A 14,334-nucleotide genomic window follows, 5' to 3' on the forward strand; every position below is an offset into this window, starting at 1 on the left:
GGACTTGTCAGGGGCATACATCTTCTTACGGTTTTGGTACCGTTCCCATTGTCTGGACAACCAAATCTATCACTTCACTTAGAATATTAAGTATAGTTAACATTAATCTTGGGTATGTTTCAGTTTGTTCTATACTGTGCATAGTGTATTGACAAAACCATAAATCTTTTCTTTCTAACCACTTTTCACAGACCTGACCAAAAGTTTTGTGAGCATATAAAAGATGAGAAGAGCGATGATTTCCAGAAGCGGTACATCCTTAAAAGGGATAACTCTAGTTTAGACAAAGATGACAACCAGGTAAAATACATGTGGATTATTCCCTTCCACTTGCTGTATTTGACTGTGTTTATACTATTTTCCTGTAGAAGTTGACACTGTATCACTTAATTTAGATGAGAATACGATTAAAAGATGACAGAAGAAGTAAATCCATAGAAGAACGTGAAGAAGAATATCAGAGGGCTAGAGAAAGAATATTTGCACAAGATGTATGTATCAAAGAAAATCTTCTAGTGCTTTCTATCAGTACTTCACACACACACACACACACACACACACACGGTTTTTGTTAAAAATACTTCTTTCCATGAAACAAACAAACAAGCAACAACTAAAAAAACCCAACCCACAATGCACAAAAAAAGCAAAACCCAAAGTATTGGGTTTTTTTTCTCACTTGTGTCTGTATCAAGCACATCTTATGACTGGTCACAGTAAAATGATTTGAGTTGCCATATGCGAAATTTCATTCAGGATTCGGGAAGCCTAGTCTCTCTTGACTGAACTTAGCAAGCAGGACAACATTGTAAAATGTAATTCGATCACAAGTACTGGTTATTGTTAATGATACTGAGCGAAATGGAAGAAATGTCTTAAAAAAATAAGTATTACTTCTAATAATCCACTTTTTTTTTTTTTTTACATTTATCTGTAGCACTTGCACAGCGAAAGCCAGATTCTTGTTCTGGAGAAAGAGTAATTAGCTCAGAGATGCTAATTTGCTGTATGCAGTTACATTCCAAAAACCTTTTTGTGTTCACTGTAGTTATGAACAAAAAGAATGGACTTTGGATACAAAATTACCTTTTGCATACTCATTTGCCAGATACTATACCCTTAGAAGCTTTGTACCAGATGTTAGAAGTCACAGTCAAGGACAGCGTAATTGAATTTAATAATAGCCTTTTTGATGGTATATTCTGTCTGCTTTTTAGCATATGTGTACTTGCACCCAAAGAATTCAGTACAGTAGCCAGGACTTTTCAAGCAAAAGCCAAGGCATCTCAGGTGGTTAACAGGCACATGAAGTCACACATCAGTTGGAAGTGACATAAGGCAGTGAAGGCCAAATGGAAGAATTGTAACTTCAGTAAAATACTGATACAAACACAATAATCAGCACTGTGACTATTCTAATGCCAGCTTTTTATTTCCTGCAGATGGGCCTTTTTTACTGCCTTTTTTTCCTTATAACATGGAAGTTATCCACTAAAGAGGTTTAAGTTTTCAGGCAGCTTAATATAAAGAGGATGGTGTAAAAGTCCATATCTAATACAGAAGACTCTGTATTGCAGCGTTTTGTTACTGCGATGTAGTAGGGGTTCTAGATGCCATTCATATTAATTTCTACACTTCTTTGCCCCTCAGTCCCTGTGTTCCCAAGAGAATTATTTCACTGATAAAAGGTAAGAAAATTTGCAGTTTAATTCTGTTTTGTTTTCCTATTTTCTTAATAAATATTAAGCTATCTTATTAAAATGTCAACAGAATCCAGGAGGAAGAAACTAATAGTACACAACAAAGACGACAGATACTTAGGTATTTGATGCTTTCTTTAAAAAAAAAAAAAATTCCAAAGTATTCTGCATGCATTTCACCTTTCTTTTTTTTTCTGTTTTTTTTTTTCTTTTCCCTTATTTTGCAATTGATGCTTGTGCTAAAAGTTTAGTTTATAACTTACAGAATCAATAAGGAAACATCAGGGAGATCAGCCAACAGCCATCAAAGCAGTACTGAGAATGATCTGAAGTATTGTGAACCCCGTCCCTGGAGCAGCACCGACTCTGATAGCTCCATCCGCAACCTGAAGCCAGCTGTAACGAAAGCCAGCAGCTTCAGTGGGATATCAGTTCTGACAAGAGGAGATAGCTCTGGAAGCAGCAAAAGCACAGGCAGGCTGTCTAAGACAGGTATAATAAAATCTGTACAAATAGTTACAGCAGTGAAGTACCTGATGGTTCGATACTTGATGTGTATTGCAGATGTGTACATATGTAGAGGCCTCAGTCTCATAGGTGCTCCATGCATACAACTCCCTCTGAATTTAGTGGGGGCTGCATACATAGAATGACTGCAGACCTAGCTCTGTAAGGGATAACTGCCTCGGAGGCCTAAAATTCAGGTAATAAACTAAATGAAGTCTTCTGTCTTTGGAAGAATTGTAAAATACATTATAGATGGCTTTAAGCTAAATGCATTTCAGCTCATACAAAGGATATGAAAACCTTTATCAATATAAGTACTGTATACAAAATAAAAAAATTACAGTTCAGCTCTTTGGTTTTAGTGTGGCAAAGCTGCATTGTGCAGACTCAGGAAACAGTGTGCTGCTACCCTGCTAGCTAGGAAAAAACAGCATTAAAGCCTGTCAATTTATAGTTTTATTTATTGTGTTTCAGTGCCATTGTTTAAATTGAAATGGATATGGCTAAAAATCTTAAATTTTAGATTGCTGAAAAATCAGATCAAAGATCAAAGTGTGCTGTTTAAGATTTGGAAATGCTGGGGAAAAATGTAAGAGTCTGGGTTTCAAAAGTGGGTTAACTTGTAATTAATGTCAAATCAAAATATCTAAAAATATGAAATTTAGTAAATATTTGTATTCTAAATGCCAATGCAGTTTGATCTAATAGGTAATCTTGGTTGTGGAGAATTTCGGGGCTTGTAAATACATGGGTGGGTTACAGATGCGCTGCTTCAGAACTTGAAGTAGAACTGTAAAAAAGCAGAGTATTACTGCTTGCCTGTGGTAATGCTTGGCTGTGATCTTCTTTATAAACCTTGTTTCTGATAAGGATATGTTAACACCTTTTGCTTTCCCTTAAACCAACACTACCTTATATGTCTATCACCACACTTGTGCGTCTTAATGCAGTAAACCAGTTATAAGTTCTGTTTATCCTTTGTATACTTGTATTTTAAAAAAATACATTCCAAGATACTTCTGCATATGCTGTAGAATTGTGCCATCATATTGACTTATTTCATTTAGCAATGTAGTAATACTATTTGGCATAGCTTGAAAGGAAACTACAACCTGATAATAGTCTAAATAGTAAATACATTCTTAGAAATCTTTATTTTCTAAGTTGCAAGAACATAAATGGATTCTTAAAATTCCACTGGAAACTTTATTTTGGCATTCTGAGAGTTAACATTCAGAGTTCAGAATGCCTGTCCTTGGTGGTTGCTTCACTGCAGTTACAGGTTGTGGTGATTTTGCACGTTGAGATTGGTTTTGTTTGTTCATTTTGATTCAAGATGCAATTGGCTTTAATTATAACTTCAGCCTCATTTCTCTACATAATCTGGAAGTGGAAATACTTGTAAACAAATCAAATTAACCCTGGTCAGGTGAAGATTGTTTTTCAGAGCTGGGATGCGATATTTGTGCTCAGTTTACAATTAATACCTTTGTATTTCACTTTGTCTAGCAGCAGAAAAAAGGTTAATAGTCAGCATCAGCAAATGCTTCAAGCTGTACTATCTGTTCATATACGTAACTAAATGAGTTACAATTAGAAATCTTTATCAAGGGCTGCACAGCTGCTTCAGAGAGTAGATAAATTTTGTTGCAGCCCTTTTTGAGTCTTGCTTTCTCTTCTAGATTGTGAAGAGGCTGTTAATGAAGAGTCCTTAAACAGCTATGTTCTGTTTTCAAGTACCACAAGTATCATAGCACAGACTTAATAAAAAGAATGATAAACTGTATGCTTACAGATGCTAGGTATACAGTAATCTAGGAACAGTGCAATTCTATGGACCTATCCCTACTGGACTTTTGGAATATTGCTTTTAGCTGCATGCACTGGCTTTCAGAAAGCTCAGGGTCTGGTTCTCCACTGCCTTGCAGTGTTTATAGCTGTGCATATCTATAAAATGCTTATTGCTTTCAATCAGCTATTTCATACTCCTTCTGAATTTTGAATTGTTGCATAAGCCTTGGTTAAAGCTACCAGTTACCATGACTTTTTTTTGGCTGTATTCTTGATTTCAGTCTAAAAATTGTCAGAGGAGGAAAAAAAAAGTAGTTTGGGCTTTGTTAATATATTGCAATTGGTCCAGCATGTGAGTCAGAGAAGATCTCTGATATCTCGTAGTAAAAAGGAAATTGTCATTGTTTGCACGCTGTGTCTACAGAGCATGTGAATTTAGCTAGTGTGCCTGAAGGGACACCGGACCCATGGCATCTGCATTACCCCACAGCTAGCACCTATGCAGCAGTTGTGTGGTGCGTGTGTTCATCACTTCAGTGTATCCAGTTGATACCTGTGCATGCACCATTTTGAAATAATTGACCAAATGCCTAAAAGAATTGTGGATGGACTGAACATCAGCGTGTGCATATGTGCATGTGTTTTCTGTCCAGAAAATCTGAGCTAAATGTGAAAGCCTCACTACAGTGCAAAGCAGTGCTGAACTGACCCTTGGTTCAAAGAAGGAGTCTTGTAGTGGTATTCCAGGGGAGGTGAAGGGGGAGTTCAGTGAAAAGGTCACTGTTTAATGATGTACTTAATGCTGAGCTTTAAGGGTAAGCATTTACAAGTATATAATTTAAGTGAGTGTGATGTTTCTGTCTCTAGGTAAAAACAATTTCTCATTACTCCTTTCCTAGGTTCAGAGTCTTCTAGTAGTGTAGGGTCATCCACGGGTTCTCTTTCTCACACCCAGCAGCCTCTTCCAGTGCCAGCTCTAAGCCAGCCTTCTCATGGCACGCCTGCCGTCTATCCAACTGTCAGCACTAGTAACTCTCTTTCCTTTGATGGTGGCATAAGCGGGCAAGTGGCACCTACTAGCACTAGCTTCTTTTTGCTTCCCTTGGAAGCGGCAGGCATACCGCCTGGCAGTATTCTGATCAACCCTCAAACAGGTTGGTACATGCTTGTGGATGTTTTTGTTTCAATTGAGATCTTGGAGAAAAATGCACGAGTGTTTACATAAGACTGAATGCCAGTGTTGTCCTTTCTTTTTTTCCTCTTTTCTGTGGTTGTGTTTGTTCAGTGCACTTAATTTGAAAGAAAGCATGACTCTAGGATCAAAGGAATAAGTAAACTCACTTGATTTCTCTACTAGAGTTTAACTTAAAATTTTAATATGTGACTTGGACAGAATCTGAAAATCTTGTGATTTATTATCCAGAACGCAGAAAAACTTAAATTGTTTCATTTGTTTTTCTGGGAAAGGGAAGAGTCCTTCCCAGTGCTACTATAAAACAGTTTCAGGGAGTGAGAGCCTAAAATATTCTTCATATTGACTTGAAAGAATTATCCTGTGTGGGTTGTTTTTTTTTGTCACAACTTACTCTTGTGTCTTTATGCTCATAACATTGATCTAAAACAAGTGAAAGAAGTAAGCGTGAGCATCCATGCTATTTCTGAACTTCTGCTTATCAGTTGAAAACTGTTAGTGTAGTGAATTGGCCAATACTGTTATTACTACTAAGTAGTAGGAAATTGATACTTCACAATGTAGATGCAGAGAGATGTGTAACCAGTTGTTCAGATTAAATAACTAGTTAGCATTCTCTGGGCAAACTTTTACTTTATTATAGAAGTTGAAAAATGAAAATATTGACTTACCTTTTATGTAATGCATTATCTGTGGAAAATTATTATATTTTAATTTTAGTGCAAAGATTTGGTTTGCTTGTGGAAAAGAAAATACTTTGGGATTTTTTTCCATCATTCTGTAGACGGAATTTATTGTTTGAATATAATTGCAAGTGATGTTTTAAACTAGATTTTTCTGATTGGGGTTATTAAAATGAAGAGTTATTATTTCTCTTCTATAACTGAAAGGTTTAACTTTGAAATAAAGTTCTCTTTTCCTTAATATAAATTAATTGCTGTTGTATACAGCATTTGATATGTTTTTTGAATTAATGATTCTGTGTATTTATATTGTGCCTAAGGTTTCTTTTAAATAATTTACTGTATAAATGGAACAGTTTCAGCCAGGACTGCTAAAAAATGGGTAACAAATGACTAGCTGTAGCTTCTAATTTTTGTAGATAGCCATTGGATTTGCAGGAGGATGTATTTGCCGTCTTAGATCTAGGTGCTGGTCAACAGCACTACTGATTTCAATTTTCTAGTTATAATGATAGTTGTACATCTTGTATGTGAATTTTCCATTGTGTGTTGAGCATCTGAAGACAAATATGATCATTAGTGAGCAAGTTTTGCTAGGAAAAAAAAAAAAGGTTTAGTGTTTGGATACACTAGACTGCTCTATACGTTAAATATGAAGAATGTTGGCTCTCATTTTTCATAATATGACTATGCTAAAATCTTCAGTTACTGTATGGCAAAACAGATACTGCGAGCACTGAAATGATACCATCAGCTTGAAGGTGATTTCTTGTAAAACATGATATAGTTTTGCCATTTTAAAAGTAGTGGGATTTGAGTCATCTTCATTTCAACTATGTGCTTGTCAATGTTTTGCATGTGATCAGTTTCCCTTTCTTCCTCCTATACTGTTGGTCATTTTCCCTGTTACATTGGTGGGACTTCCACATAGCAACAGGGAAGGGCAGAGAAACAAATGTGGTTGTGAAGTTTTTAATCTGAAAGCATCTTGTACTTGCACCCCCCTCGGAAAAGGCAGCAGAATTGTAGACTTGACTGTCTTTTTTATTAATTAAAATCAGCTTAATTTTCAAATTGTGATTCTAACTACATTTTATCCATCTTTTAATGTATTTAAAACACTTATTAATAGTCTTACATAACAGAATATTACGGTAAAGCCTAATGAGAGTCTGGAGTGTGTAGTAGAAGGTAAAGTACATTTCCAGCATTGGGAATAATTTAGGTTCAGATAAATAGGTAACTTAAAATGTAATTGAATAGTAATGTTCTGTAACTGCTCATCTGGCTTTATTGTTTCAGATGACAGTCACAGTTCAAAAAACATAACTAGTTTCTCAGTATTTCTGACAGGATCTCATGACCTTAGGTCAACAGAGTTGTTCTCAGTAGTTGAAGGTGATAATTAGGAAAAGAGTTCTTATTCAGCCACTACAGGAAACAAGTTAAGAACTCATGGTTACCAGAAAGCAGTAGAAGGAAATAAAGGCTGACTCCCTGTTTTTGTGAACATTGCCAATTCTTGAGCATTAAAGAGAAATCCATTAAGCTAAATTGAATATAGCTCGATCGCCTGCATGCAGTCCAGCTGCATAATATATGTAGCTTCCTTTTGCAGATCAGTTCATGCTTCCTGTCTGCCTCTTGCATTAATTGCCTCAGTCCTCTCTGCAGCAAGTTTACACTTTAATGTTGGCCAGTCTTACTGAAATATGATGAGATAAAGAAGTCTGGAGGAGCACTACTTTAAGAGGACCCTGGCTAGGGTGTAGAGGCTTTAGTCTCAGTTTATACCTTTCTGGAAAGAATCTCAGACAAGAAAATACTTGTATCGGAAGAGAGAAAAGTTTACATCAGTTTTGGACCTTAAGTATCAAAACAAACCAATGCCAGACACATGTAATTAAGCAGCTAGACACAGGCCCTTGTGAGCTAATTTCTTGTTCCTTTGATTTGTTTTTCCCAACTCAGGCACCAAAATAAATCACTGTTTGTTTATAATTTACTTTGAAGTAGTTTATTTTGTAATTCTTTTTCATTAGCCCACTGCTGTAATACTGAAATTGCAAATGATTAAATAGGAGACTAATACTACACTATTCAGTTTGAAAGCTGAAAGCCAATTCATCTATGAATAGGGTATGAGAGTCCTTTGACAGTAGTCTCATTAGCATTTAGGGAAATACTGTTGCAGCTACTGCTTATATAAATGTATATATGTGTATATACATTTTTAAAACATTTGCCTTTAAGCTCTCCTCTGTTCTGATTCGTGTTCAAACTGATTAAAGGAGATTCATTTAATTGCCTTTTAAAAGGAACTTACAATAGTATTTTTAGTAGGATTTTCCTTTATTACTCCTGCCCTTTTCAATCCACTTAATTAAAGACGAGTTTTCAAAACAAGCAGGATATAACAGATATTTATCTGTGTTCACAAAGTAAAGACTGGGTTATCTTTGTTTACCTTACATGTTTTGGGTTTTCACTGCCTGTAGTTTGTCAAATGAGGCTTGTTTAGTCATTGCTGTTATAAATGTAGTTGTGGGGGTTTGGCATGAATCTGTCATGTAAACCAGTTTGACATCACTTATTTTCAAAATTTATTATTATTTTGCCTTGTAAATACATCTGGTTTTGTTTTCTTCAGACTTAAATGATGCATCTGGCTGTCATTTGGTTGTGTTTGTTCTCTTCGCCTTTTCAGGTCAGCCATTCCTGAATCCTGATGGCACTCCAGTTGTGTACAATCCTCCTATGCCTCAGCAACCTGTTAGGACCCAAGTGCCTGGACCTCCACAACAGCCGCCTCTTCCTGCACCACCTCAGCAACAGCCAGCAGCAAATCACATCCTCTCACAGGTGCACATGTCAAATACATGATACTTATATTGATGACTGATACTGTCACATTGCTGTCTGATGACAAGGGATCGATAGATTTGTTCCGTTGAAGTGTATGTTGAGAAGTAAGAGCTATGCAGATATGGGTAGCTGGACTTTTTCCCCCTAGGCCTCAGAACTATCCATTCTGCTAGTAACTGAACGTGGTAGAGGCAGTCTTTTCTTAAAAATGTAGAAGATATTTTAGTTATGAAAGTGTAATGGTATCAAGAACATACCATGCCTAGGTTGCTGTGGAAAAGAGTTTCTGCCTTTAGAGTAGTCAGACTGTGCGGTTATCCTGACATTAACAGTAATGTAGTCAGCAATCTGGGAAGAGAGTTAATCCAACTGAAAACTTTGTGTCATTGTCTTAAGGTATTTTTCAGCCAGGTGAGTTCCTGGGCTGTACTGCACAAGCAGTAGTCATGGCATGAAAGAGGTAGCTTGGGACTGGTGGAATGGGACCACTTCTTTAGTAGTGGTTTGGCTTACTCTACTCACAAAACTGTATGCTGAAATATGGGATATATTTTTATCATCATTTTATACAAGAGGAATTGAGCAGAATCAGCCAGATTAAAGGTGACCACAGTCCTTGAAGAAGAAAAGCGAAGAGTGCATATGGGGAGGAAAAGGAGGGTTCTACTTTTCACAGCTGCTATTTCAGGCACCAAGCTACTGGCTATAGTGTCCAGTGGTATTTTCAAATTTTTCTCAAATTTTCCATTCTTAAACTATGGAAGTTATTTATAGAACTTCATCTAAACCTTTATTCATTTAACCCTGACTTACTCTTCTGTGTATGCCACAGTAGAGGTGCTCTGTTTTGAAAAAGGCTCATTTGTGCTCTTTCTCCCTATCTAGTTTGTGGGATATGGGGTATTTGCAATTTTCTTCACAACTACTTCCATGATTCTTGCAAATGATTAAATAGGAGACTAATACTACACTGTTCTTCTCAGTGGATATTGGAGTTGAAACTGCCTGAAATATCATCAGCAATTATACCTCTCTGATGTTCAAATGACCACAGTCTAGAGAAAATAGTATTGTTGAATAAGTGAAAGTAATATGTTTTAATCTGTGGTTAGTAGTAAATTCATTCTCCATTTAGATGCTTTGAAACAACTTGTATTTAAGAATGCATGTGTAGTTTTATAAATAGATTTAAAAAATCTCTCTAAAAGTAACAGTTTTATAGAAGCAACTTGCTGGCTTATGGTTAATATAACATACAAAAAGCAAATTTATTTCTGGTGGGAGAATGGGATATTGATAATTACTTCAGTCTTAATTCTATGCAGTCTTGAGCTTAAAGAAAGAAAGATGCATCCATTCCCTGTCTCATAATGGAGCATAGTTGCTTTTTTCTGTTACAAAAGACTTCAACTTTGTTTTCCCTTCTCTTACTCTGATGTTAACCATGTTTATAAACCTGTTCTTTCTTCAGCCTATGCGGCCTCTGCAGCCTTCTTCCCAGCCTGTTCAGTACTCAGCAGTCTCTTATCCACCCCCGCTCCTGCCAGTCTCCTCTACACAGCAATATTCTGTGGTATTACATCTTCTGATCATCTCCTCCTTGCATGGGTTAATCTTAAGTGGATGCTGACCTTTGCTTGGTTGTTTGTAATGATGTGTGACACGAGTGTAATGACTGGCTACCTTTTCAATCTCAGTGAAATGTTACTAAGAAGGGGAGAACAGTTCCTGAGGTTTTTAATGTGTTTGCTTCAAGTTCAGCAGAAAGTTGTACCAATAAGGCTGTATCTATATATCTCTGTATTGAGATATATATTATTTTCCTTGGAAAAGGAGCAGCTTTCAAATACTGTTTTGTTAGCCAGTCAGTACCTTTTTATGTCTCTGGCTAACCTCTTTACATCCCTTCTTGTTGCTTCTTTGTCTACTCTTTCTTCTGCTGAACACTAATACATTTTGAGGATTGGCTGTTCTGGTTTTTTGAGGTTACCTTTTTCTGTCCACTTTGCCAGAACTTTCAATCCTCCTACCTCACTAGCATCCCTTGTTTCGTAAATAGAAGCTGGAAATTAAATATCTTTGTCTTCAGTGTTTAAAACCCAAAACAGAAAAAAAACCCCACATAAATTGAAACTGAAACCTAGTAAATGAGAAGAGTCATCCAAGGCAGAATCTCAGCTAGAGTCCAGGTCAAAAGTCGAGGCTTTTTCAACTCCCTAGACTGCTGTCATGCTCTAATGAATACATTTCTGTGGCAAGGTTTTGGTAGCACAGGGGATGGGGCAAGAAAAGAGCAGGAGATGCCCCTGTGTCAGACAGAGCCAATTTCAGGCAGCTCCAGAACCCTGCATTGCCCAGAGATGAGTCAGCTATTGACAGCAGTGGCATCTGTGTGATAATGTATTTCCGAAAAGGTGAAAAATGCTGTGCAGCAGCTGTGAGAGGAAAAAAGAATGAGAAACAGCTCTGCAGACACCAAGGTCAGAAAGAGGAAAGGGACGAAGTGCTCCAGGCACCAGAGCAGAGATTCCCCTGCAGCCTGTGAGTCAGGATGTCCCCTGTAGCCCATGGAGGTCCACCGTGGAGCAGATCTCCACCTGCAGCCCATGGAGGACCCAAAGCAGGGGGATGCCCAAAGAAGGCTGTGACCCTATGGGAAGCCCACACTGGAGCAGGCTCTTTGCAGGACCTGTGGCCCTGTGGAGAGAGGAGCTTGCACTGGAGCAGGTTTGCTGCAGGACTTGTGACCCCATGGGGGACCCACCCTGGATCAGTTCGTGAAGACCTGTAGCCTGTGGGAAGGACTCATGTCGGGGAAATCCATGGAAGACTTATCTCCTGTGGGAGGGAAAGACTCTGAGAAGGGAAGGAGCAGCAGAGGTGAAGTGATATGAACTAATCACAATCGGCATCCCCCTGTGACACTCGGAGGAGGAGGTAGAAGAGTTGGGAGTGAAGCTGAGCCTGGGAAGAAGCAGGGAGACTGGGGGGAAGCTGGTGTTGTTTTTTAGATTTCTCACTATCTTGCTCTCTTATGAATTTGCTATAAATTAAATGAATCTTCCTCAAGTCAGGTCTGTTTGCCTGTGGTGGTAATTGGTGAGCAGTCTCCCTGTCCTCTTCTTGGCTTGTGAGCTTTTCATCTTATTTTCCTTCCCTGTATTGCTAATGGTGGGGGAGTGAAGAGGGACTTGGTGGGCACCTAGGGGACAGCCACAGTGTTATCCAATAGATATTTTAGTATGTATTCAGAGTTTCTATTTTGTTGTTACTTCCAACATTAATCAGAAATGTTTTCTAATGATGGATATTTCTCTGAATTCAATAGCCTGCATATAATTAAACCTATACTGTAACTGTACTTCAGGTACACAACTCTAAAAGGAATTGCATATTGTGGAGGGTGTGGGTTTTTTATTAGCAGTGTTGTTTCTCATGTTAGAGTTTGAGTATGTGTGGACTGCCGTCAGTATAACTCTTACTTTCTTGGCAATGAAATGGGAATGTTTAATTAGCCAGTGTGACCTTCCTGTGCGAGTTTAGCATATGACTGAATCGCTGTTGGTAGCAGCTAATTCAGGTGTATCTGCTGTGATTCACAGTCATTGTCAGGCGTGTGGCTGTTAAAGCAGAGAATGACACTCCTTCCAGGATCATCATAATTTTGGAGCATTTCCCATTCAGGAGATGGGTTCAGATACTAAGTGTGCTGGCAGTTTCAAAAATTTATTCCTGCTAATGGTAACTTAAGCATTATAGTTAAAGGATTGATGGTCTTGGTTCATAATCTAAATACAACACAACTGTAGCTGGTACCAGGGAAGTCTGCCTTACCCATTTATTGGCAATACCCTTATTTAATTATGTCAATGGTTAATTATGCTCGTACTATGCATATCACTGTAGCACAAACTGACCAGATCAGAATTTACTATTCTTGGTAGTGTAACAGAAATAAATGTGTATTATTTGGGTTTATCCGTTGGACATTTTTAGAGCAAATGTTAACTCACAATTAAATATCAGTATCTCCTCTATGAAATAGATATTATGAAAAGCAGAATGTAAAATCCAGTGTAGAAAAAGCATTATAGTTGCATTAATAGGTGTCATTAAAGAATGAAATGCAAAAGGCAAAGTTAGATTGTTGATCTAATGAAAATGGATCTTTTTAAGCTGTAAAGATATTCTAAATAAAGTTTCAGGTGCAAATTCATATTTCGAGCTGGAATTAAGAATAATAGCCTGGAACTATAAAATTTCATGTGAATGTAGCTAACCAGTAAAAGCCAGAGCTTACACTTACTCTTGATTAACTCTTCTCTTCTTCAGGATGATCTAAGAGAGGATCAAGTGTTCTTTGGTGCTTCTCCATGTTTGGAGAGTCCACTTTTGAAGTATGAACCAAATCTTCTTGTTTAATACAACATTACAATACTAGTGATCAATTCCTATTACCAGGATGTTGATAATTTGATGCTGAATTGCTTGTAAAGAAAATGAGCTTGGGGCTATAGTAATAGACTGCTCAAATTTCACAGGACTCCTGCAGTGCTCAGGGCAGTCATTATCATAGTTTCAGATGTTAATAAGACATAGATAGTAGGTAACCACTAGAGTACATTTCTTGGAGCAATTACCTGATTTCAGGGTATAAAAAAAATTAATCCTTGGGTGCAGTATAATACCAAATTAGAGGAGCGTGCCTTGTTACTCAGGATTAGAGCCTCATTAACTTACACTCCTGAAAAGAAAAACTACTTCAGCAGTACTAATGCCCTCTGCTATTTTAACTGGGGTTAGTTTTCACATGGAGTCTAGTCAGAAAATGTTAGTGACATAAATCCTGACTTTTATTTTTGACATCTGAATTCTCATAATAAGTACGTGGAAGCAAATGTTATCCAAAATTTGAGTATTTGTAGTAAAATGAATGAAGTGTCTGAATGTGGATGTTCTCTCGTGCCATCAGCCCTGAAGATGATGTATGACTGTGTTGCTTCTTGTTCTTTCCTGTTCTTTGGCTGATGCTACTGATGTACATTAATTTGAGACATGCATATATGAAACTGAATGTACATTATGAATGTAATTCCTCTTTTCTTTTTACCTGTTATAGCAAGACAACCTAGGATCACAATTTAGCCATATGAGTCTTGCCCGCCAGGCACCTGCTGATCCAGCTGAACCTCATACTGCTATGTTCCAGTCCACTGTAGTCCTCCAGCCCCCACAGCAGTCCGGTTATATCATTGCAGCTGCTCCACCTCCACCACCGTCTGGCCAGCCAGTTTCTGCTCCAGGCTACTCAACATCTAGCCACCCTGTCAACCAGCAAGTACTCCCACAGCAGGGATATATGCAGCAACCTGTGCCACAGGTACAGTGGCCCCGTTTCCATCCTCCCAAAAGCTGTGTTTAAAAATGGATCATGCTCTTTTATTAATGAGCTTTTCATATGATGTGGGGCTCTCTGTTACATTGCAGCTGTATACATTTATTCTGGGGTTGAGGGCTTTTTTTCTGGTTTATGTGCTTTGAAATGAAATACTTCAATTTACTTGAGGAGCAATAATCACCAAGGCTTTCCTGTTTC

General features: G+C 37.7%; 1 protein-coding gene across 13 annotated transcripts in view; it reads left to right on the forward strand.

The window, feature by feature from the left end:
- R3HDM1 (R3H domain containing 1) overlaps window positions 1-14,334 on the forward strand; it is a 90,475-nt gene that overhangs the window by 58,822 nt on the left and 17,319 nt on the right. For 4 of the 13 annotated variants that reach the window (XM_061354320.1, XM_061354322.1, XM_061354329.1 and 1 more), the window contains 9 exons: window positions 192-300; window positions 396-491; window positions 1,651-1,688; window positions 1,771-1,821; window positions 1,966-2,192; window positions 4,898-5,152; window positions 8,581-8,735; window positions 10,210-10,311; window positions 13,858-14,118. In XM_061354320.1, coding sequence (XP_061210304.1) covers window positions 192-300; window positions 396-491; window positions 1,651-1,688; window positions 1,771-1,821; window positions 1,966-2,192; window positions 4,898-5,152; window positions 8,581-8,735; window positions 10,210-10,311; window positions 13,858-14,118 — 1,294 coding nt within the window. The remainder of the gene's footprint in view (window positions 1-191; window positions 301-395; window positions 492-1,650; window positions 1,689-1,770; window positions 1,822-1,965; window positions 2,193-4,897; window positions 5,153-8,580; window positions 8,736-10,209; window positions 10,312-13,857; window positions 14,119-14,334) is intronic. The other 9 variants (XM_061354321.1, XM_061354330.1, XM_061354325.1 and 6 more) reach the window with 7 other exon arrangements.

Source organism: Neopsephotus bourkii, unplaced genomic scaffold, assembly GCF_033783945.1.
Source record: "Neopsephotus bourkii isolate Nb327-2 ecotype Australia unplaced genomic scaffold, CSIRO-AGI_Nbou_v1 NB_730, whole genome shotgun sequence".
Lineage (NCBI taxonomy): Eukaryota > Metazoa > Chordata > Aves > Psittaciformes > Psittacidae > Neopsephotus > Neopsephotus bourkii.